At 33.2% G+C, this 23,529-nt stretch overlaps 4 protein-coding genes across 6 annotated transcripts; 1 reads left to right on the forward strand and 3 right to left on the reverse strand.

Annotated features, from left to right (window-relative positions):
• Positions 1-3,999: 3,999 nt before the first annotated feature.
• LOC7469523 (uncharacterized) lies at positions 4,000-6,395 on the reverse strand. The gene is made up of 7 exons (XM_002315387.4): positions 6,228-6,395; positions 6,009-6,108; positions 5,570-5,653; positions 5,168-5,207; positions 4,764-4,832; positions 4,560-4,669; positions 4,000-4,467 (listed from the first exon to the last, which is right to left on the reverse strand). Exons 1-7 carry the CDS (start codon positions 6,250-6,252, stop codon positions 4,332-4,334), a joined length of 564 nt encoding a protein of 187 aa, XP_002315423.1. The 5' UTR covers positions 6,253-6,395; the 3' UTR covers positions 4,000-4,331.
• A 655-nt stretch (positions 6,396-7,050) lies between these two features.
• Positions 7,051-14,154, reverse strand: LOC7469522 (exocyst complex component EXO70A1). Of its 3 annotated transcripts, XM_052456581.1 has the most exons (13): positions 14,009-14,152; positions 13,778-13,926; positions 13,074-13,169; positions 12,360-12,565; positions 11,477-11,719; positions 10,815-10,953; positions 10,541-10,753; positions 9,815-10,020; positions 8,987-9,187; positions 8,798-8,897; positions 8,190-8,302; positions 7,961-8,107; positions 7,051-7,466 (listed from the first exon to the last, which is right to left on the reverse strand). In XM_052456581.1, the coding sequence occupies exons 2-13, from the start codon at positions 13,916-13,918 to the stop codon at positions 7,349-7,351; spliced, it is 1,923 nt and encodes a 640-aa protein (XP_052312541.1). In that variant the 5' UTR covers positions 13,919-13,926; positions 14,009-14,152; the 3' UTR covers positions 7,051-7,348. The 3 variants fall into 3 exon arrangements, with proteins under 3 accessions (XP_052312541.1, XP_002315422.2, XP_024466786.1); XM_002315386.4 differs by having other exon boundaries at positions 13,778-14,154; XM_024611018.2 differs by lacking the exons at positions 13,778-13,926; positions 14,009-14,152 and adding an exon at positions 13,480-13,505.
• A 522-nt stretch (positions 14,155-14,676) lies between these two features.
• LOC7491609 (uncharacterized) lies at positions 14,677-17,357 on the reverse strand. The gene is made up of 4 exons (XM_024609457.2): positions 17,007-17,357; positions 16,435-16,608; positions 16,171-16,330; positions 14,677-15,006 (listed from the first exon to the last, which is right to left on the reverse strand). The coding sequence occupies exons 1-4, from the start codon at positions 17,178-17,180 to the stop codon at positions 14,885-14,887; spliced, it is 630 nt and encodes a 209-aa protein (XP_024465225.2). The 5' UTR covers positions 17,181-17,357; the 3' UTR covers positions 14,677-14,884.
• Positions 17,358-20,978: 3,621 nt separating this feature from the next.
• On the forward strand, positions 20,979-23,374 carry LOC7491608 (nudix hydrolase 26, chloroplastic). The gene is made up of 6 exons (XM_002316448.4): positions 20,979-21,240; positions 21,318-21,368; positions 21,757-21,849; positions 22,613-22,707; positions 22,928-23,042; positions 23,147-23,374. The coding sequence occupies exons 1-6, from the start codon at positions 20,995-20,997 to the stop codon at positions 23,210-23,212; spliced, it is 666 nt and encodes a 221-aa protein (XP_002316484.2). The 5' UTR covers positions 20,979-20,994; the 3' UTR covers positions 23,213-23,374.
• Positions 23,375-23,529: the final 155 nt, after the last annotated feature.

The following is a 23,529-nucleotide window of genomic DNA, read 5'->3' on the forward strand; positions in this document are numbered from 1 at the left end:
CATTCAAATGTAAACTTTTATCTTTCCTTTTCTCTAGTTCTAACATATCCAGCCATGTAGCTGACTGATTAATCTAATATTGTTTTGAGTTTATTCTGCTGAATATCTCACGCATGCTATATTTATGTAGCAACTGGTAACTAGCTTGAAAGGAGTGGTCACCAAAAGAGGAGGAATATAGCTAGGTTTAGATTTTGGTTCTTGCATGTTGTTCTTGAAGATTTTGTTCAAACTTCAGAGGTATCATTTTGTTAACGAAAAGAGGAATAAGCTTCATCTTTCAGAAAGCTCTATACCTTCCTCTACTTGTAAGAAACCAAAAGACTCATAAATATAAGCTCTTTACACCTCCCCAGAGAATCTTAGCATGAGAACTAACTAACCTTGACTAAACTACAAAAAGTAGTGAGCCTATGCTTTCCATTCTTTTGTAAGCTTTAGAACATAAAATCAAACAAGGAAAGCAATGGCTTAAGTATTCCAAAATGTGAAACTCACCCTGCTTTACTCATCTCCAACTGTCATGTTCTTACTTGAGTAAGACAAAAGAAGAGAGGAGAACAAAGGGAAAAGGAAAAAAGAAAAGGAATACCAGGCAAAAAGATCAGAAAATTTTAATATTATCTCATGTAACCAATAACACAATTTTCTTACACCATGGGTTTGGTCTAAGAGATAAGTACACTTCACAGCATTATGATAGTAATTAGGTTGGAACCAATCCTTATTCAACAGCAGCCCCTTAAATTTTTAAGAACTACTCCACTTAGTTGATGATAATGGGTAGCCTTTGTCACTTGAAGACAAGACCTCGAGCTTTGTTCCCATTAAGGGATAAATGGTTAAAAGATTTGAGCAAGAAGTCACGAGAATGAATGATAGCAACTTCCATGAATGATTGATGTTTTTAACCAGGAAGTCTTATGGGATGTTATCCAATTCCACGAAAAGCTTGTGTGACTTGCCGGGAGATTGTACCCTTGAGTCTATGACCAACAGAGACATGGTTATAAACAACGGCTAGGCCGGTGGGTCAATAATATAGAGCCGTCCATCCAAAATCTAGTTCAGACCAGGTTTTATTTCAAAACAACACTTTTTATATTATTTTTATTAAAAAAAAGTTACTCATCGAGACTAGTGATTTAATCTAGCCAACCCACGACTCGAAACTTAACTGGTTCTTATAGCCATGCTTATAAGCTTCACACACATCCTAATTCTTCCTCTTTTTCCTTTGAATTTCTGTTAATCTTTAAAGAAACATATCTAGACATGTTTTTTATTGCTCTTATCATGTTTGCACACTTATAATTAACAATATATCATACCCCAGAAGACTTTTGAGAACAATAACAAACATCTTTCAGAAAATGTTGATTTTCTGGTCTCTTTTCTTCCTGAGGGGATGGTTTTTTCTTGCATATTCTTCGTGACCTTTTCGTCAATCGTTTCAGACACCCTTAATCCACTACAATTCATGTTTATCCGACATGCAGAAAACATTCTCTTGGACAAAATAGTCAGATGACGATGAGCTAAAACTTAGTCAGCTGTTTTCCAAACTCACTTTTAGTCTACTTCAGTGGCTGCCGCAATTCAAATTCTGGGCCTTCTAGCAGCTGTTGCTTGGTTTAGTGACAGAATCCTTTGACCTTAATTTGTAGCATCTAACTAAATACCCATTTAAGCACTAATATAAATATTAATGAGTTTTTACCAAGACAGTGATATTCTTCAAGGTCCTAGCTAATCTATGTATTGTTAATCAACCTCAGTAAAATATCAAGTTCAACAACATTTAGGTCTTGATCAGTGTATCATTAATCACAAGGCTGTTACTACTTGCTAGCTTGTTTTATGTTCATGGTATGATGAGGTGGGGCAGAACTGCATGATCTTGATTTGTTTCATATTTTTCTTCAAGTTTTATGGTAACAAAAGATAATAGATCAAAAACAAAATTATTAATCTCAGTTAAGCTCATTAAGCTCAATCAATGACTCAAATTCTTGAGTTATAATTTGAATAGGTTAATCCAACTTAATCTAAAACAATATCATTTTAAAAAGAAAATTATAAAAAAAATTAAATTAAATTTTAACTAAGTTAACCCGTTATTAATTTAATCCATCAAGTCGAATGAATCATTTAATATTAACTTCTAGATCTTTAATCAACTTAACTTTTGTGAGATGAATTATACTAGCCGTTATCCTTGTATAATCTTAGAACATGAACGGAAAATCATCACAAGTGATAAAAAGGAATGGGAAAAGGAAATACAAAAGCATGAACCCACTGGATGTATTCTTTTTAGGGTCATTAGGGCATAAAGTATTCAAAATGCACACACTTTTCAAAGGCATTACTTCTCACATCTTTTATCTTTCATATACTGCAATAGCAGTGTCTCATCGAGGACAGCTTCCACGCCTCAAGCTTTTGATTTTGAGAGAAGGTGTGGAGCCCTTTGCCGAAAAAGAATGGCATGGAGACAAAGTTTCCACACCTTAATACTTTTGCAGTCTTTGGAAAAAGAAAGTTAGCTAGCTAAAATGGCTGTTCTTATTTAAGGTCACCATGTACATAAAGCTCCTTCTTTCTCATGTAAGAGAGTTTTGCATGAAAGTAAGGGAATTCTTGGATCTGAAACTCCAATAACTAGTGTATAATTGAACTCGGACAAAGAAAAAGGCTTTATCATAGAATCACCCATCTTTCACTCTCTCCTTAACTGATGCATCTATGCCTGAAGAACCCTATAGTCTTGGATCCTTCACTCATCATTCTCACATGATAATGGGGGGGGAGAGAGAGAGCAACTAGGCTTTAGGCTTATTGTGGGGTTATAAATAAATCTCAAAGGCAAAGCAGCATGGAAAGACCAGTCAAAAAGAGGCTCCGGCGTGAAATTTAACGAGAGAATGTTAGATATGGTTTTGGATATTCGATATGTTTTTTCGCTTTCAATCATTGTTTGATTTTGTCTTTGAGAATCTTGGAGAGATATATAGACCATAGCTTTCAATCATTATGGACAAGATTGATCGATCCTAGTTCTGTTGTTTTTATAGCTTTCTTGGCTATTTAGAATTTCTTTTTTAGTTAGATTTTAGATTACAGGGTTTTAATCTGAAGAGTTAGAGTTCAAGAGTACATAAGAGTTAATTTTTTCTATTTTTTTTTTTTTTTAACTTTAAAGCTTGAGAATTCTAGTGCTGTATAACATGGCATTTGCACGTTATATTAAAGGAAAAAAATAAACATTTATAAAGCAGCAGCTATGAACAGGAAAAAAACACATCTACAGCCTAGCACATCGAGATTCAACAAAAAGAAAAACAACTGGAAAATGACGATATGTATGGCAATCAAGGTTAAAGCCTAAAATTAAGGTCCTCTCTTCTTCACACAAGACATGATGAGAGAAATTTACTAGAAAACAGTTGATGGTTTAGGTGGCAAGCACACATCCAATGACTTCAACCTCTTGACTAGAAATATTGTGAGAGGAGGTCAATTAATGTTAAAGGGGTGGATCTCATGCTTGATCAGTCTCATCTCTCTGTCGATCCATCACTGATATCTAAGCAAAAACTTGAAAGGTTAATTGTGTGGTTTGCGCAGGTATGCTTGTAATCAATTTATTTCTGGTAAACTGCAATCAATGTGATCATAAGCAAACAACATAACTTCCTCCCATACTTCACCTCCTTCCTTTTTCCCTCTCTGTTATTGTGGTTGCCTAGCCCTGTTATGAGTCGATGCCCAGTAAGCTAACATTCGGCTAATTTGTCTACCACTGCTACTACCACTCGTGTTTATTTACGAGTGTGAGAGATATTATTTTTCAAAATATTTTCTATTTAAAAATACATTAAAATATTATTTTTTTTATTTTCGACATCAAAACGATAAAAAAATATTAGTTTGAAGTTTAAAAAAGAAATTAAGAAATTCTCAAAAATGCAGTTGTATTGCAATGCCAAACTAATATAAAGAAGGAAATGTAAACTTCATTGAGAGAAATCATATGTAAATGAAATATGCACAGTGATTACAAAGCTTGTTCCCTCCAATAATTACCTGGACACAGCTTTCTGCAACAAGAAAATGGAGCTTGAACGTAAAGCTGTTAAACATTATACATTACTTGAATACAAACTTGTAATTGCTGATTATTACTCGTAATACTAATTTAAAGCAGAACAGCCAGCAATATATGGCTTGCTGATGTGATTAAGCGACAAATACAACACCAATACAGGCATGAACACGAATTAAGCAGAAGAAAAGCACAACATATCTGTTTGATTCTAAGAGTAATTTTACATGGTTGGGTCCTTCCCGAACCCCATCATAGCATGAGTTGCAAGCATTGATCCCCTGCGAAGTGTTTCCATAAAGCGGCCAGCCATTGGAAACTTGATTGTTTCTCTATTTCTTAGAGGCTTCTTGTCCCACCTGTATAAAATTAATGCAGAATTGAACATAAGCATAACTATACTGTAGGTTAAGATGACGGAGAATTCTACATGGGCATCTGTAGAGCATACCAATCTTCGTGGCGAACAACCTTCCCATCCTCCACATATAGCTTAATGAGTGATATCATGTCTATACTTCTTCCTAGGAACTTATAGTTCTGCTTGTTATCAATTAATATCTAAAGCAAATGTACACGTAAAGCTTCAAAAATCTGTATCAATGACCAAACCTTGAAAAAATAGTGAAAATAAATTGCAGAAGAAGTTTTGAACCTCTTGCTTTTCCGGTGACATTGCTTTTTCTTTCACGCTGTATTCAACAATTCTTGATTCGCTAAATATCTGAAAAACAATTAACATTTTTTTTCCAATTCAATACATGATCAACAGTAGCATTGAAACAATGATCACTAGTAATTCCAAACATGAAACCATCAAACAAGATATGCATGTCCCTTGAAATTTAGACATAATGATAAGAGCAAAATCCAAGAGGGGGAGAGAGCTTAGGAAATCATGATGCATCTCCAGAAAAATCAGAAAGTTAAATTGAAACTCTCTTCAGGCGCCTTTAAATATTCTCTTGAAAGATCAACACATATAAGCATAAACGAATTGAATAAAATACTTGATATGTTGAAAGAAGAAGATTATTACCGACACCGAAAATAAAGTACCTTAGAAAGTGAATAGAATGCTGACTTGATCTGCTTCACCCTGTGGAATCATAAAATCAGAAACTGCAAAGGCACTCATTCCCACAACATTCTCTGGCTAAAACAAGCAAAAAAATACTGATTCTGATGAAAGCCTACCAAAAAGAGATCAATGGAACAACAAAATTCTGTTCACTGTGTAAAGTTATAAATGTTCACTCCATGAAAAATGCTAACAATTTTGAATAGCTCTTTCATACAGCAGCATATGCAAACTACATCTCTACATGTAATTACAACAGAACTCCGCTTATCAATCCAGTTTTGTAATGCAAACAGTGCTCTGTGATGCAGTGTGTTTTAAGTTTAAAAATCAGGTTCACTTTACTAGCAAAACATTTCGAGGCAACAACATTTACATACCCATGAGCACACATGAGTGGATCTTCAAAGGAAGCATTTGAAGCATAGATTTCAAAGTCGCGAGGTGTGGCACAAGATCCATATCTGAAACAATCAATTAAAGAACCTCGATGAACATCTTGAAGTGATCAATAAAGAGTCAGTCTTGATGACCAAGAACAGAATTTCACGATCATCTGAACACCCATCATCATGGAAAGCAGGAATTTCCCTTTCATTATATTTCCATTTAAACATCACAGATTGTTTTTCCTTTTTAGTTTTACAGGTAGAGGTATCCTCAGGACAGCTTTCGCAGACTGAGACTCAGTCCACTTCTTTGGTTAAATTTAATGGCAGTGATTTCAAACAAAAACAATTGATTCATGGCTTTATCTAACCGAAGTAGCATTAAAAACAGATAGAATCAAAAGCAAAGTAAAGAAAAGAAAGTACTCACAAGTTGAGAATATGAGGTATTATATCATCAGAAACAGGTTTTCCTGGCTTGTACTCACATGACTCCTTGCTGCAACATTCCCTTGTCTCATCTTCCTTATCTTCAAAACCCACAAATATTTTTCAAAGCCAATGATCAACAGTCACAAAGAAACATTTAAAAGAAAACCACAAGAACAAATCAAACATGAAAAAACAAGGAAATTTTACATTTACATACCCTTTGGTGAAATATTATTCTCCATGGCAATTTTCTTAGAAACCAAACAAGAATTGATGATCGAAAGAGTAGGACTTTTTCTAAGAGCCAGAGAACACGAAAGAAGGCAAATAACGGTATTTCAAGAAGGTCAGTCATGGCTAGATTTTGCGTCACGTGGCAAAAGCTGGTCCATGTGGCTTTCTGTTTTTGGCGGCAGGTTGATTATTATTTTTTTTTTTTTTTTTGAGGAGGATGTTTGGACCCAATCAGACACATGCTGTCTCCCTTGATATCCTGAATAGTGTAATTAGCCTTGGCCCATTTTGATTAAATGAGAAATTATTTTCTTAGTTAAGACTTTATTATTTTTGGTGATAAATACTTGATTATATATATATATATATATATATATATATAAAGATATCATTCTTGGTGTCAAGAGCAGAGGATGGGGAATGAATTTTGGTGTACTAAATCATACTATTGTTTCAACACAACACACCTAGAATCACTTAATGTTGAAGCTTATTCATTCCTCTTCTAACAACTAATTCACTTAATGTAATAAATGTGTTGTTTGAACATGTGATTGGTGGAGGTAGGTTGGGCTCTTTTGTTTTTGGGATAACACACTTGTCTATGCGTATTTTGTATTCTCTCAGCTCTCTCTTCAAGTGGGAGCGCGTTGTTCATATAATATAGCCGAAGTAACCATCTAGAATTAGGAATGGTGGTAATGATGATCTTGCTGGAGAAAAGAAATATGAGGCCATGGCAGGGCAATCCATCTCCACCACAATACATACTACAAAACTGAAAAACATATATATGGTCTGGGAAATTGAAAAAAGCCGATCTATAGCATCAATACAAAGAAACTCTTGGCCAATAGCACAAGCTACAGCAAAAAAGTCTTTAATTCTGTTAAAATCAAATAGGAAGAATACATTTATTCACAGCCTTTACAAATGGTACATAGATGCACAAGACCCCCCTCTCATAATATCATCATCCGAACTAAGGCACTGTCACTCCTACAATGGGGGAGGAACCTAACTACTAAGCATTCCAAAGAAAGTTTGTTGCATGAGCTACTAGATCATGAGCATGTGCCCAATTTTCAAGAGAGCATCGAAACTTTACCGCCTGGGTTCATTCAAGGTCTTCCCCTCAAAAAATTCACCCAGCATTCTTTCCAGATCCTCAGCTGTGTATCTAATGTACTTCTGGGGATTCTTCCCACTCTCAACTAGGGGCCTGCAACAAAATGAGGGAAATTATACAAATAGAAGACCAAGGTACAATTAAATATGTGGGTTTGCACAATCTTTATTGTAGTGGCAGCACCAGAACCTAGGTTTTACAACATTCAGAATTGAAAAGGGGAAAGATGATGTCAAGATGGAGCAGAATTCCACTTGGATTAGGTTTCAAGCTTTTTTCTACCATGATCTAGATAGTTTAGAGCAGAAACTGAAATGAGCTTCCAGGTTGAAAAAAAGAAAAGAGACACAAAAATGCAAAAATTATAACAACTCCCTGTCCCTTACCATCACAAATGAGCCTGCCCGATATAAAATCTGAACATTGATGTACATGTTTTACTATTTTCAGATCAAGTTTAAACTAATGCATGCGCCCCATTCTCTTGCAAAAACCACATTACAAAAGAGAAATGTTTTTTTTCAAATCTACAAGAATATTAAGAAGCATATGTATCTGTGGTGCAAGCATAATGGGGCAGAACATACCCAAAGCGTTTTATAAAGGATCTGTAAGCAGGCAACAAGACTTCAGCAACAGCAAGCCTTAGTGACTCTCGCAACTCAGTGTCAGGAACAGTCCACTGAGATTGTTTTTGGTGAAGCTCCTCAAATTGTACATTGAAAGTCTTGAACCTGAACATATAACATGCTTCTCCATCCAGGTTAGAAAAGTTTGTGAATATGAAAACCAAAAGATAATGTGAATTGATTTGACCTGTCTTTAATCAACCCTCTTGAAGCTCCACTGCCACTTCCTCCCTCACCAGGTACTGCAGAACCTCCTCCCCCGGATGAGGTAAGCCCTTGCGTAGAGAGACATTGAAGAATCTGAAAATCCAATATTTAGTAAGGTGAAACCCAGTTACTTTACTCTATAGATCTTTTCATTGTATTAATAGAACAGAATAAATAAAAGGCAAGTCCTCTCAACAAATCTATTTTTCTTTCTAGTAAGAACATACACATCTCTTTGTTCTATTTTTTTTTTTTTTTCTCTTTGTTCTATTTTTTACCACTGACAAAAGTTCCATTTTGTCAACTTTTCTTTCATATGCCTTGGGTATTAGAATTTATCACAACTGCCTATACCTGTATCTTCTTGTTATATTTCATTCATGTTGAAAACAACTTGACTAGCAAACACATATTTTCTAGTAGATTTAGTCCACAAGGCTTCCAGCACCCTGAGAGCACCTTGAGGGCACCTTTCACCTTCAGCTACCCCAAATGTCTAAAATATCGAGACTATATGATATCAATAAAAGCTAACTAAGAGTATGGTTGTTATCTGGCAGTTCATTTAATTGGCAAACAGAACAGCACCTTTGACCAACCAGTCCTTTTGTATTGGTTTGCATGTTGCTGCACAACCCTTCTATGCCTTTGAACCCAGTCATCCCCTAATAAGTCCTTGGCTTCTGATCTGAAAACAAAATATTACACACTGAAACTTGGCCACAAGGAGAACTAGTAATGTTCTAAGAACTCTGAGAAAAATTAAGCACGACAAACCTGCGCACAGATCTGACCATGTAGTGAATATTGTTCATGAGAAATAAGTGAGTCAGAGCTGGATCTCTATACTGCTTAGATTTCCCATCCAGATTGGTTTGAAGAGCCTGCATTATTCGCATTGTTACATTTGCTAACTGTGAATTTGTTTCGCCACTGCTTTCAAATTCTTGGAAGAGTTGCTTCAAGGTTGTTTGATAGCTGTAGAGATTTAATACACCGTTTACAGGTAAATAATGCGAACATATCCAATGTCAAATCCAGCAGCATGGGAATATTTTATTAAAAAAGAAATGTTAAAAAAAGGGCCAGAAGGGTTTTAGAGAATAGAACTAAGTTGCTCGATGTCAATAGGTGAGCGAAGAATATTTTGGCCAACCACTCTGACTAAAGAAACAATATGTAGAAAAAAGTACACCCCAATTATGATCACCTTTATAGTAAAACTAATGTCGTTCTCTGGCTATGCTATGCTGGAGGGATTCATCAGTCTTTGGGTTCAATGCTATTGTTAACTTGTAAAGTTTAAACTTTTTGGCTCTACCCTCCCCAGTAGTAGGTCTTTCACAGCGAGATCTGTTTTTACAGTAACGGTATTTAATTATGCCCTCAATTATCTATTTCTATTTATAGAGAATTCGTGTGCTTGGGAGTCCCTGATGATTAAATAAACCAAGATTTGACTCTGATTTTAGAGAGCTTGATGATCATTAGCATGGCTGCATCATATAGCTTCAAGTTGGAAAACGACACTGCACTGAAAGTGAACAAATGGAACCAGCTAAATGATGGAACTAGAAGATCGAAAGTATGGTCAGCTGAACTTACTCAAAGAGAAACTTCACGTAGTTAATCACATAACTAGTCAAAGGATGGACAGTCCCATCCAAAACAGCAGTTTTTGTGGCATCTTTTTCAACTGCTTCTTCAAAATCACCAAAGGTTTCTTGAGCTGTCTGGGCAAGCCTTTTTGTCAAACCAAACATGGATTCCCTAATTTCATTACAAGCTTTACCACCAAAAACTCCCTCAACCTGCAAAAGAATTAGCAGTCGATAAACATTGTGCAGTATATTTACAATACTGCCCTGTTTCTCAACAATATTACTAACCCTGATTGCAACTCATGCTTAAACATCTATTCTGGCATCCAAGCGGAATATGGAATATATCATATATTTTATAGATTTTGCATCCACAAAATTATCATAAATCGGTAGCATAAATAGACCAATTGGTGTCAGATGGAGATATGTGTTTAGATGTTTGATTCAATTGTGTACTAAAAAGCCACCACGTGGAAAACCTGGAAAAAAGGATCTAAGACTTAGTACCAGTGGAAATAGGCTCCTATTTTCCTTCAGCAAAGAAAGAATATGAATCAAACTCAGTCAAAAGAAAGGAGGGGAACAAAGCAAGAAAGAGCTAATATACAAATGAATATTGCAATTTCTGCTATACATATTGGTTTCTTATTTCATTCATATAAAACTGAACAAATTTACAGGAAGTAAACAGAATGCATTCCTTGTATATATGTCACACTAACCATACCTCTGAATGTAGTTCTCGCATTATCTCATACATGTCCAGAAGCACAAATAACTTCTCAGGTGACCTTTTGCTTCTGGCAATTGCATCCCCAAAACTAAGAAGCATGGAGACACTACTAGTAGTACATTCAGCAAAGCATTGATCAAGGAGAGTATCAAACCCTTCAAATATTTGATCACAGACTCTTCTTTCTCCAACAAACAGGATTTTAACCTGCACAAAACATAATTAGATACTAGGAAGTACAACATAAATACAAGTAGTGTCTCCTTACAGCAATGCGCATGAAATGAATCCAATTCCCAATCTTGGCCTCCAACACCTCCCATTGCATCCTTTGGACATCCTCTTTGCTCAGCTTTTCAACCCCCAACTTGCGAAGGCTTTCCTCCAATACTGAAGAACGGGTATCCCTGAATGAAAACAAAGAAGTTGTCAATTTGATACCATGTCTTCCTATTTAAACTATAAAGTCAAATAAGGTTGCATAAGGCAGTAACTGCTAGCTGATATTGACAAGGCTTGGGAATCATGCAGTACCATAGAATCATGGAAAGAAACTGTAATTTTCTATAAGCTCACATGTCTTCAGCTAGGCAAAATTAGAAGTTCTTCTAGTTAGATTTCATGCAGAATACTCTAAGGTAAAAAAAATTAAAAAACCTGAATTAACATCTACCTTAGACTAGAACCAATCTGGTTTCTAAAAGCACAGAAATTGCCTTTTATATTGGGCTGGGCCATTTAGACATTTTATTCCAAGAAAGCACTAAAGTAGTAAGAAAAAACTAATGTTCTATTGAAGCTTTGTAAAATTGACTTAGCTGAAGTAAACAACTACATGGATGGACAAAAAAAAATCATGGAGGTCAAAATAGCTCAGAGTGCAAATAATATTACAAGTCGCAGAACTCGTCAAAAGACAAAGCTCTTTACCTGTAAATTCTAAGTAACTGTTGTTGGTTCCCAGCTTGAACCATTTGTAGGGCTAAATCATGCAACAAAGGTAGAATCCTTGGAGGTATGAGAGTAAGATGTTTGAAACCACCAGTTTCTGAAGTACCGTTTTGGTGCTCATGATGATTATTCTTGCCACCAAATGGGTTTCCAGGTGATTCTGAAGATGGCCGCATTGATTCAGGGAGGCACTCAAAGAGACGATCAGTTTCCACGGGCTTGCTGGAATTTAGAAAATAAAAACAAACAAGCTAGTGAGATGAACAAAGCTAAGTTGCATGACCAGACAAAGTGCATACATAGGTCATTACCAACCACTTCCTATCCAGAATCACTAGAGAGATCAATATCAATCGTGCATCATATATAAATTCCAAAAACAAAATAGACAGATGATGAGAGTTCATGAGAAGTAAACAGAGTCCAGCTTGATTGTTGTTTAATGAAATGAAAGCTTACCTTCATAATAATTAAAGTAGCCATCATATAGAAAAAAGGGACAATCGTGCTGCAAATACAGAAAAGCCTGTCCTAAATGATATCCCCAAAGGTTAATCTATACATGCTCATAAGCTAGCAAAACATAAAATTATGCTGCAAGATAAGGAAGTTGAAGCAAGCACATGGGACCAGCTTCCATCCAAAACCATAAAGAAATGTTAAATATCATAGATAACTATCAGTTGACACTTGAAGCTTATTATCATAGATAACTATCAGTTGACACTTGACACATAGAGAAATGTTAAATATCATCAGTGTATAATAGAAGCACCAAATGGTTAGAAAAGCAGAAGAATTAGCAATAACCAGTTAGAAGTGACTGGCATGCAACATGAAAAGCATCACTTGGACAACATACCTGTACAATGCCAAAAGCTGCTTAAACTCATCTTCTAGCTTTGAAATAGCCTTAGCAAGTAAGGTATTTGCATTATTGATGACTGCATCGCTACTCTTAAAGCCTTTGTTGCCACTAAAGAAACGAATGTTGCTTCGTAGTTGATTAATTGCTTCTAGATAACTTTCTAGGTCCTCATGCGGTCCCTTTAGTATTTTAGCCTCTGCCTAAATATTGAAGTGATGATGATATCAACAGTCACGTGCAAGAAATGTGCATCCAAAGAGTAAAAGATTCCAAACATCAAAATCGATGCATCATCAAAGAAAAGGTAGTACTTGAGAAAAGACATAACCCATTAAATTTCAGACAAGGCATCAAGTTTTCACCTTGAGAAATTAAAAAAGTTAAGGCAGCAAAACAAAAAAAAACGACCTTTGGGTATGTCGAAGGAAGTTTTAGAATGGCAACTAATTCCGTTATGCTGATTAAAGAAGACCTAGAATCCTATTTTTGAGACAAAACATACCTTAGTCTAGCAATTGAATGGGAAAGCACAAAAACACTTTGATCAAGCTAGTCTCAATGGGTGAGTCAGCTATAAGCAAAAGTAGACATCATGAAAAAATCAAAACATACTCTAAAACAGGGAAAGTAACGGCACTAACAATCAAATATATAGTGATTTACAAATAGAACAAGAAAGCAAAATTTGTAGTAATACATGAAACCAACCTGCCGAGAAGCATCAAACTGTGTCAATATAACCTCTGCAGCCTTTAGTGTCTTGTCAATATTCTCATGAGCTTTCCTTATCGCATGCGTTCTAATCTACAAAGTCCAGATTAAGCACAGCCAAATTCAATAAAAACAATCTAAACCCAACTTTTTAACAGATAAAACCAATCGAATCAGTATAATTTAATTGCCTCCAATAACTAGTCAATTCATCCATCTGGAATTCTTCAACAGTGATTATTTTAATACTCAAGATCCAAATTCCCTCAACTAAACAGCAAATCATAAATCAATACCCAGAAAGGATAACCAGTCAATTCAATTACAAATAAAAAAATAAAAACTGGCAACCAGGATCCAATCAAGAATCGTATAATTTTCTCTTCTGAATCACCCAACTAACCATTTATCTCATCTGGGTTCTACAACCTACGATGAAAAAAACCGCCAAATCTTTCAGCTTTCCTCCACTTCCTCACAAACCAAACAACAAACAGCACATCAACAGAAAACAGAAAACAGCAAGAACAAGTCAAAGCAATTAGAAAACCAAACTAAACACCAACAACTAGTATCAATTATCTCATATGGGTTCTTCAGTTTGCCACCAAAAAAACCCCAAAGTCCCAATCTTTTCCATCATTTTCTCAAGAACCAAACAAAACTCAACCCAACAAAAAAAAATTTCCGCATCTACTTACCTGAGTAGGACGCATAGCAGTCTCAAGAACTGAAAGACGACTATCAAAGGAACCCAGAATTGTAACAACATTATCAGTTATAGTTTGGCTTTTTTGAAGTGCTTCTCTCATCTTTGCTGCTCTTTCACCGAGTGAATCCATGCCTGAAACTGCCACGATCATATTTTCTTTCTTTCTTTCTTTCTTTTGAAGAAAATAGAGAAAACCCAGAAATAAAATTATAGAAAAAACCTAAAAAGATTAGTTCTTGCTGAAGTTTGAATTAATGGAGACTTTATGGGACCAGATCAAAGCAGAGCAGACCAACCAGGGCAGTGCCAGTTTTATTTTTCTGAAGAAATTTATTTTCTTTGCTTTTGGTTGGTCTTTTACTTTGACAGGTTGTACACTTTGGCCTTCCAATATTTTTTCAATTTTCTGCCCTACCACCCACCACTATGGTCCTTATTCACTAAGCTAAATTCATGTCAGAAAAATAGTATTATTTTTAGAGGATATTTATGATGAAAATTAAAATGATGGAAAACATAATTGGTGTGATGATTTGATTAAAATAAATAATTATCATGACAGTTTTCCCTCAAATTGCCTTCATAATGTTTAGTTGAAAGTTGAAATAATTAAATGTCTGTAAAATATAGCTTACTGGGTCCACTTGAAATTTGTATGATTGGCTTGGTTAATTTGAAAATTTTAACGGGTTAATTTATGATTGAATTCTATTTGATTTAAAAAGAAAATTAAAATAATATTATTTTATTTAAAAAAATTGAAGTAACACTTTACACAAGTTAACTAATTTAATTCATGCATGAATTTAATCTTAGATTAAATTGGGTTTAATAACTTCAAACTTAATTTGAAAGCTGAACGTTATTAGCTACAAGATCGACTCAATCTTTAATGTAAAAATCTAATTGAAAAATAAATAATTTGAAAAATAAATTTTAATCTTCAAACTTTTGCTAGTGCTAGTTTTGATATATCCATGCTTCTTGAAATCAACGACGAACAAATAAAAAAAACAGAGAGAATTAACCGCAAGGCATGAAAATTCTAAAATCTTATTACATTTATATTTTATTATAATTTTACATAAGAAAGAAGCTAGTATAATGTAGGGAGCTGAACATGTCGAGGCAAACATATTTGATGATCATATGTGAATCGAGAGTCGTGTCTCTCATTTTCCTCGGATCCCTCCTTCCCAAATTCTTTCTTCTCGTACCCTTCAACATTATTTTCATCACCCGGAGCCGGAGGAACAAAAAAATTAAAATAAACATTGATTATTTCTCCTTTCATCCCATGAATATAGTTAAAGACATGTACATGTGTTTGCATATAAGTATAAATCATTAGATTAGTAGAGTTTATTATCGAATTTTAAATCCTAATAGAGTTTTTTCTTGTTATTTTTCAAAAAATTTTATTAATGTTTTTGCACGCATCTCGACTAATCTCACAAGACCTGAAATTAATGATCATGTAAATCTCCAGTGGCCATTATATTAGTGGAGTTTTTTCTTGTTATTTTTCATTTTTCATGAATACCTAATGCATGCAATTATTTTGAGTGGACTCGTTAATTTATGTACATCAACCACTTTCATTGAATGAACATTAAATTAAATTAAATTATTCAAATCATCTAATAATTCATGGTACCAGCATTTTTTTAATGATTCTACTAATCGTTAATCACCTTTAATAATTAATTAAAGCAAGATGGTGTGAATTCGGCACCCCAATACACTGATACAGTTCGATGAATGATTTAATTAATGAGAAATTAAATCTTGAAAGACCCATCTCATTAATTATAATCTATCAAAATTTAATGCACTCGTTTTATACACAAAATTAAGTCAACTAACATGGTCTCCACGATGCTATTCTCCCATAATTAATTAAGGTAACCCATGAGGGTTTAATTTAGAGTTGTAAACTTGTAATTAAATCATGTTGTTCTAAAAAATATTTAGGTTACAGCGAATGTATAAATATAGAAGAGATATAAATGTATTTAATTAAAGAAATAAAGATAAAAACATAAATAAATTCTTGTGATATTTTTAAATAAATTTTTATAATTTTAATTAAGAAAGGAATTATCTCTTCTCTATTTTGCGAAAGAAACAAAACATTACCTTAAATGAGACTATAGTCTATATAATGGTGAAATATCCCACAATTATTAAATGCAAATCCTTCTTTTGAAAATGATTAATTAGGCAGTTCCAAGTCTAGTGCTAAACTACAAAAAGTGTAATCACTAGATAGGCCCAAAATAGAAAAGTGCCAGCAAGAAATAAATTAAAATAAAATAAAAATCTAAATACAGCCAAAACACGTATAATTTTTGTAAAAATAAAAAAGATTTCGTAACTTACCATATTTGTCTTTGTCCATAACTTGATGATTAAGGAACACCCCCGTCCCTCTGGGCAACACACCACTTCCCTTCGAGAATGGTTTGTTAAAACGAGGGAGGAAAACCCCCGTGCCTTCTGATTTTCTATAAACAAACATGGCGTTTCTGCTTTTGAAACCCTAATTATCAGACCATTAGTGAAAACCCTTTAATCAATCTGTAAATTTCATAAAAAGGAAACAAGAGATATATAATGTTGAGAGGATCGATCATAAGGATTTACTTCAGTTTGATTATGAGTTGGTGTCATGATCTTTGAATCGCATGTGTTAAAGGGTCCAGATACAACTTCAAATCCATGGTTCCAGCATGGATGGTAGCCATGGTTAACACTTGGAACTCTTGTGCCAATAGGGCTTTCGACATTTGGCTTGAAACCACCCAAAGCGTCACATAGCTGCAGTTATATATTTGGTAATGACAACTTAGGTTAGCTAGCACATGTAATATCTGTCAACATGTCACTAACAACAAAATTGATTCACGTGAAAAATCCTCAGCATTACCTTAGGGATTTCCCGGAAAATGATATATTCAGGGCAAAGAAAATTAATACTATATATATATATATATAACATTACCTTAGGGATCAAGAAAACAAAGGAAAAGAACTTAAAGCCATAATCAAACGAGAAAATCTGTTGATTAAAGTGATTAAAGAGAGTGGTCGTAGTGGCAAGTACATGTGAGAATGAATCTAGACAAGAGCTAACATGGAAACATCAAAAAAATAAAGGGGAAAAAAAAACATGAAAAGATACATAGAACAAGGCATGGAGAGATTGAGAAATTGACCTGAATTTCTGGTGCAACATTGGCAGAAGATTTTAAGGTGGGATGATCACGAACAAGAAGATTCTTGTCGTTGTTCTTAACCTTGCTAGCATTTGTTGTCGATATAATTTCAAGAAAAACATCAGAAGGCAGCCATGACTCTCCATCTTCAAGGTTTGGAGGAAAGTCCGCCATGCTAATCGGTACCGTGGCTGTAAGGGCTAGGAAAATAAAGGACTTGATTCTTGGGAAGAATCAAATATTGAAGAAGAGGAAAGAAAGAGAGGTGGCTTGCAAGGGTAGAAGAGGTGTCAAGGAGAGGCGTAACCGCCAATTGGTTGCATGAAATGAAGGGTGATGATCAGTACTGGCAACTTGGTGGTGGAAAAGGGATCTTTATCTCTCTATTTATATTTAGGGGTGACAGTATCTTAAAAAGGCAATGTGATTTCATTGAATTCCAGGGTGAGTGACTCGTGCTCACTCACTCATTGCCAAAAACTCTAAAAATCGTGGGAGTTTTATTGTAGCTCAAGAAACATGTTTAACGTGGATCGCTATAGTAAAATTATCATGTTTTCTTTGAATGGAAAAAATAAAGTCTCGAGGTTGAGAATGTTTTGGTCTTTTTTACTATACTATTCATCTTTAAATGATTTTATGGTGATGTTTATGTCTTTTTAAATTTTTCATTACAATAAAAATATTCTTTTATCTCAAAAATCAATAAAATTTAGAACAATTGATCATGAATTTTCTTGACATTTCGTAAGCTTCTTAACAATAAATATATTTATTCACCTCCAAAGTTAAAAAAAATTATTAATCTGCTGGATAAGAGTTTTTTTGAGGTTTTCAAATATTTATGTACAATGAAAATACATTTTTAACCTTAAAAAAGATAAAGAAATAATAAGCTTTGCATTTGAGGGTATTTTTGTGCCTTCACGTGAGTATTTTGTGTAATTGTCAAGGTCATGGGGAGGCATTTTGGTATTTTCATATTGTTTTTGAATTTTTAAATGAGAAAAGTTGCTGACGAGTGTTGAACACGCGCCAATTAGTGGATAGCATCCGTGTTATTTAGGCAGCATGTGTGACACCAGGCCAAAAGTGGCCTTCCGTTGTCTCCATAGATATGCACCACCGTATTCTCTTCTATATAGAGTGGCGTGTAGCAGCTTCAGTGGTCAAATTGTCATCGGTAATCGTTTGATTTTTTGTCTCTCTCTCTCATAACAGGTAATGTACAACATTGTCCTCTTTGTTTTTTACTTTTTAACTTTAGTCTTCTTTCTCTTAATTTCTTATTTTGTTCCTTTTCCATTTATAAAAGTTTTTTTTCTTTTCAATTACAATTTATCATTTTTTTTATGTCCTCAATTTTTTAATTTCTTATTTTTTTATCAATTTAGTTCTTCAATTGCAATTTTTCATATGTTTTGTTTTTCGGTCCGGTTTTTTTTTTGTTTTTTTTGCTTGGCACTTTTGTTGAAGTTTTTCTAATTTTCAATTTCATCCTTCAATCAATTTTTTGTTGTTTTATTTTTCTCAGTTTGACCCTCATTCTTTTAATTTGTTTTTCTTTTTATTAAAGCTATTTTCAATTCAATTTAACCCTCCAGTTGAAAATTTATATCCCTCTTTAATTTTTTTTAACCATCATTTTTGTGTAATTGATTTTTTTTTCTAGTTTCATCTTTTGATATTTAATTTGTTAGGGATTCGGCTTCATACGATCTTATCGTTCTATATTAGTTTTTTAAATATTTATTTTGTGATTATCTTTAAGTTTTTTATGGGTTTATTTCGGTCTGAAGATATAGGTCATAGGTTTTACATGCCTTTTTTGAATATAAGTTTTTTTTAATTATTTTGTTTCTGTTTGATTTTTAAAGATATTATTCTATTTCATCTATAGTTTTTTTTATACAAATGAAGTTTATTTTTTTAAATAAAAAATATTTATTTTTAAATAATTCTGATGTGTTTGGCCTTGGATAATATTTTTATGACATGAGTTTATTCGGTTAGTTTTATTTGTATTTATCTTTTAAGTCATGAGTTTTTTAGGGTGTGAATTTATCCTTTATTTATATAAATGAATAAATTCAGTAAACACAATCAAATAAATGTCTCATTTAATGTGATTGAATATCTTGATCTGCATTCATATCTTAATTTTTTTTATTTTTTTCTTGGTTATTGTTAGTGATTTTTTATTTACATAAATGGTTATTAATTTATTTAATTAGATGCTTGCATAGATTTTTAATTTACATTTTGAATTTTTTTTGTAAAAAACATATTAAAGCAACCTATATATCTGATATTTAAAAAAAAATTACAACCCATAGTAAAGCATGAGTTAAATGACTAGTTAAATTCTATAACTTGTCATGATTTTTGCCGAATTAAGACATTGATAAAACAAACTAGTTGAAAATATTTTTAAGATAAGTACTAATTAAGGATCTTACATTTAAATATTTTATGGCATTGATTTTAGGGCCGTAATGTTTGTTTTTTCTCTCTTTTTTGGTGGCATCTCAAATTAACTATATTGTAAAAGGCATGGTGTGCATTATTCATTACACTACTATTCATATATAAATAAATCATTATGAATTGCCATAATGATTCCTTTTGCCCTTATAATTTTTTATCAACTACACCTAATTTATTGGCTTATATTGATGATCAATTAAAGCAAATTTATTGAGAAAAAACAAAGATTTAAAAACAAGGTACCAAAATAAAAAAGGAAGAAAAAAGGGATTATGATTGTTTCAAACTTAAAGTCAATATTTGAAAAAATATATTTTTTTATGAATATACAGAGTAATATGAAGAATATATAATTTAATATTGATTAATGAATAAACTAAAAAAATAAAATCTCGCAATTGAATAAAAAAAATAGATATATAACATGGTATAACTTTCTATTCACCATGAGTTGTTTTAAGGGATTTTTTTTGTTATTTCATAATGGACATGGTATTTTTGGACTAGGATTACACAATAAATAAATATATTTTAATCAAATTTTATTATAGGACAGTATAAAGCCATAAACTCTTATAGTTCATGTGTTTGATATCATGGGTGTAAAGTAATTTTTAATTAAAAATGAATTAAAATAATATTTTTTAGATTTTATTTTATTTTAATATCAATATATTAAAATTAAAAAAATTAAAAAAAGGAAAGAATTGCAGTGACCAAAAATAATTTATTTTAATTTTTATAAAAATAAGATTTGAAAAATAATTATATGTAGGATATAGTGCAGAAAAAAAAGTATTTAATTACCTAATATTTTTTTATAATTGGACAAATAACATAAATTACCATAAAAATAAACACATCCTTTAATTAAAGATACGGAAGAAGATCGAAACAAGTGATTTGAACATTCTTGCTATCATTTCCTGGCACTTGGTTTTATTACTTTTTATACTTATATGTTACTTTTTATTTATTTATTTATTTATTATCTAAAATAATTAAATGTTAGAATTATATTTTAATAATGCATTCATGACATATTGTATCTTATTTTTTTCAAGAACTAGCATATCAAAATATATGTTTCATATATTTGTGTATGTAAAAGTATAATCGAGAAATTATCTGCAAGTTATTAGTGGCTCGATCATACTCAATTAGATATCACCAAAAATTTCCAGAATTTAAAATAAAATTATTTTAATAAAAATATTGATATAAGCTAATTATTATCCACGAGTTAATTCAATAATTAAGGCATTTTATAGTTAATCTCATACCAATTTTGATAACAACGGTGGCAATCTATTTTTTATTAAATTCATTTATTTTTTTTTAATCATTAACTAAGATTGATAATCCTCCTAATTTATAGCTTGAGTTTTTTATTTTTTTATATTTTAATGTTAAAAATAAATTTTAAAGAATAAAAAAATTATTTTAATATATTTTTAAATAACCATTACCGCATTAATAAATATACTGTCCCAAGAAAAACATGGAAGCCCAAGAAATGGCCATTTGCCGTTCTGTTTATCCCACACTTCTTCGTCGTCCTCTCCAGCATCAGGTTCTCTATACATCCACCCGTCGCTTCCCAAACTACCCTTCTAAGTTCTCTAAATCTACTAAGCTGCCACTCCTTCATCGAAGCCCGAGACCTCGCTGTACATCATCAATGGAATCACTTTCTGAAGGTTACAGAAAAAATGTTGGCATTTGCCTGATCAATCCATCAAAGAAGGTTGGTTAAGTGAAAATTTAGCTATAATTCTTTACATGCTTATGACTTTATAATCTTATTGTGTGTGGACTCTGTAGATTTTTGCTGCTTCAAGGTTGGATTTACCTGATGCTTGGCAAATGCCACAGGTAAATTCAGAATTGCTTTTTGTTTAATGGGTTTTATTTAGTTTTTGAAACCCATGTATAGTTTGATTAGTTTTCTTTGAAAATAAAGATGGCCCAGTTGTTTTTTCTTTTCATCTATTGAAGATTGTAGAGTTATGTCTATTACAGTGTTAAGGATTATTTAATATTAGTTAACTATGTTGTACAAATTAATGCTGACAGGAGTCTTATGTTAGTGATTTGTCATGTTAGTTCGAAAGTTGAAGCTGTCTATATTATTGTAATGATTAGTGAAAGATTTTATTTTGTGGTACAATAATGTATATGAAGTTAGTTTTTTTTTTTTCCCCTTCAGAATTTTCTTTGTGGATGCAGGTTGTTAATGGTGTTTTGTGTGACTGTGAAATAGGGTGGTATTGATGAGAGTGAAGATCCGAAAGTTGCAGCTATCAGGGAACTAAAAGAAGAAACAGGGGTTAGCTCGGCGGAAGTCCTTGCTGAGGTTTGGCTTTTTATGTCCTTTTTTATTTCCCTGTTTTTTGGTCTTTAAGCCTTGAGGAATTGATTAGCTTATCTTAAGCAAATCTTTGGAGGAGAAAATGTAGTCCTTCTTTGAAAGTTGAAACTAATAAAAACTATTGAAATTTACCAACTTTTTGTCTGATTTACGCTGGCTTTGAGATTTCTAAAAGTTTTTTTTTTTAATTGTTAGCCAACATGTTAGGTTTAAACTTGTTATCTTCCATGGCACTACTGATTTTTTTGAGTAAAACTTAAGCCTGGTGTCTTATGGTTGTTCACGTGCTGTACACTGCACAGATATGCAATCATCAGTAGCAAGATCTAGTGAGAAAAACATTCCCACCCAAGTATTATTCAGCCATGTTGTCAATGCCTCTGAATGAGGGGGGTCTGATTCATGAAAGTGGACGTGGATTTAGTTATCGTGAATGCTTAGTCTCAATCTGGATTCTTGATTATAATGTGCACTCTAGTGATTTGCTTTGTAAATTGTTATACCATGGGATAGCCTTGTAAGAATTGATGGACACGGTTCGAGATCTATGCAATTTGTATTTGTTTCTCACATTAGCTGTCACTGCAGATCGATCAACCATGCCTTTGTTGGAGCTAATATACTTCCTGTTTTCAGCCTTTGCATCCATTCCCGACTCTGCATGTTTCTGTTCAAATTACTTAGGGAGTGGCTACTGTTTCTTGTTGAGCATTCAGTGGTAGGTTTACTAACTTGATTGAATTTTCAGACGCCTTCTTGGTTGACATATGACTTCCCACCAGAAGTCAGGGAAAAACTTAAACATCAATGGGGATCTGACTGGAAAGGTCAAGCACAGAAGTGGTGAGCAAATAAATAGCCCACATTTAGTAAGAATAATTCTACACTGCCTAGGCCATTGTGGTCTCTGACACGTCTGAACCAATCAAACCTTGGCCAAGAACTTTTAGTCGACATTGTTACAGCTGTAATTTTTGTTGCCAAAAGTGACCAACAACCCAGTTTATTTCCTGGCTCTTTCTACATCCAGATTAATCACATTTTCGCAACTGCAAACAAACAGGTTTCTCCTTAAATTCACTGGGAATGAGGAAGAGATCAATCTATTGGGTGATGGCACAGAAAAACCTGAGTTTGGCGAGTGGTCATGGATGTCACCAGAACAAATAATTGACAGGGTAGATGTTACTGTCTTGCTATTTCTTATATGTTCTAATCAGTTAAATTCGGTATTCTGATTTTGTTATTGATCGGTTCCTTTTCACCTCTCATTTTCATGCAGGTGGTGGATTTCAAGAAACCTGTATACAAGGAAGTTTTGGCAGTTTTTGCTCCCTATTTCCAATGAATTCATGTTCAAGTATCAACTTTTGCTTATCATATACATGGTGTCCCACTTGACTAAATGAGCTAGCATTATTTGAATTATTCCTCTTGGATGCATATCCAATTCGGTGCTGATCGATACTCCTTGTGATTAATTGGAAAATAAAAGCTGGCATTGATTTGATTGCGGTTGTTGATGTGATAAAAAAAAAATTCAACTTCAGTTTTGCCTCCTGCAATAAATCACCAGCCATAGCCAACTGCATGGAGTTCCATTTCACCACATTAACCACTTACTAGATAGATTATCAGGCTGTCCAAAGGATGTTAGGCATTTGA

Source organism: Populus trichocarpa, chromosome 10 (assembly GCF_000002775.5).
Source record: "Populus trichocarpa isolate Nisqually-1 chromosome 10, P.trichocarpa_v4.1, whole genome shotgun sequence".
NCBI lineage: Eukaryota > Viridiplantae > Streptophyta > Magnoliopsida > Malpighiales > Salicaceae > Populus > Populus trichocarpa.

Bases quoted from the DNA above. Each gene is read 5' to 3' on its own strand.
- LOC7469523 (XM_002315387.4), bottom strand. From the start codon at position 6,252: ATGGAGAATAATATTTCACCAAAGG. The intron at 6,109-6,227 runs GTATGTAAATGT...TGGGTTTTGAAG, and splicing joins GAATAATATTTCACCAAAGG to ATAAGGAAGATGAGACAAGG. The intron at 4,833-5,167 runs GTACTTTATTTT...ATTGTTTTTCAG, and splicing joins CATTCTATTCACTTTCTAAG to ATATTTAGCGAATCAAGAAT.
- LOC7469522 (XM_002315386.4), bottom strand. From the start codon at position 13,939: ATGATCGTGGCAGTTTCAGGCATGGATTCACTCGGTGAAAGAGCAGCA. The intron at 11,720-12,359 runs GTATGTTGTCCA...TCTAAATTCCAG, and splicing joins CAGCTTTTGGCATTGTACAG to CAAGCCCGTGGAAACTGATC. The intron at 8,898-8,986 runs GTTTGTCGTGCT...TTTTGTTTTCAG, and splicing joins ATGGTCAGATCTGTGCGCAG to ATCAGAAGCCAAGGACTTAT.
- LOC7491609 (XM_024609457.2), bottom strand. From the start codon at position 17,180: ATGGCGGACTTTCCTCCAAACCTTGAAGATGGAGAGTCATGGCTGCCT. The intron at 16,609-17,006 runs GTCAATTTCTCA...ATATAACTGCAG, and splicing joins ATGTTGCACCAGAAATTCAG to CTATGTGACGCTTTGGGTGG. The intron at 16,331-16,434 runs GTAAATCCTTAT...TCTGATAATTAG, and splicing joins CAACTCATAATCAAACTGAA to GGTTTCAAAAGCAGAAACGC.
- LOC7491608 (XM_002316448.4), top strand. From the start codon at position 20,995: ATGGAAGCCCAAGAAATGGCCATTTGCCGTTCTGTTTATCCCACACTT. The intron at 21,241-21,317 runs GTTGGTTAAGTG...TGGACTCTGTAG, and splicing joins TGATCAATCCATCAAAGAAG to ATTTTTGCTGCTTCAAGGTT. The intron at 21,850-22,612 runs GTTTGGCTTTTT...TTGAATTTTCAG, and splicing joins CGGCGGAAGTCCTTGCTGAG to ACGCCTTCTTGGTTGACATA.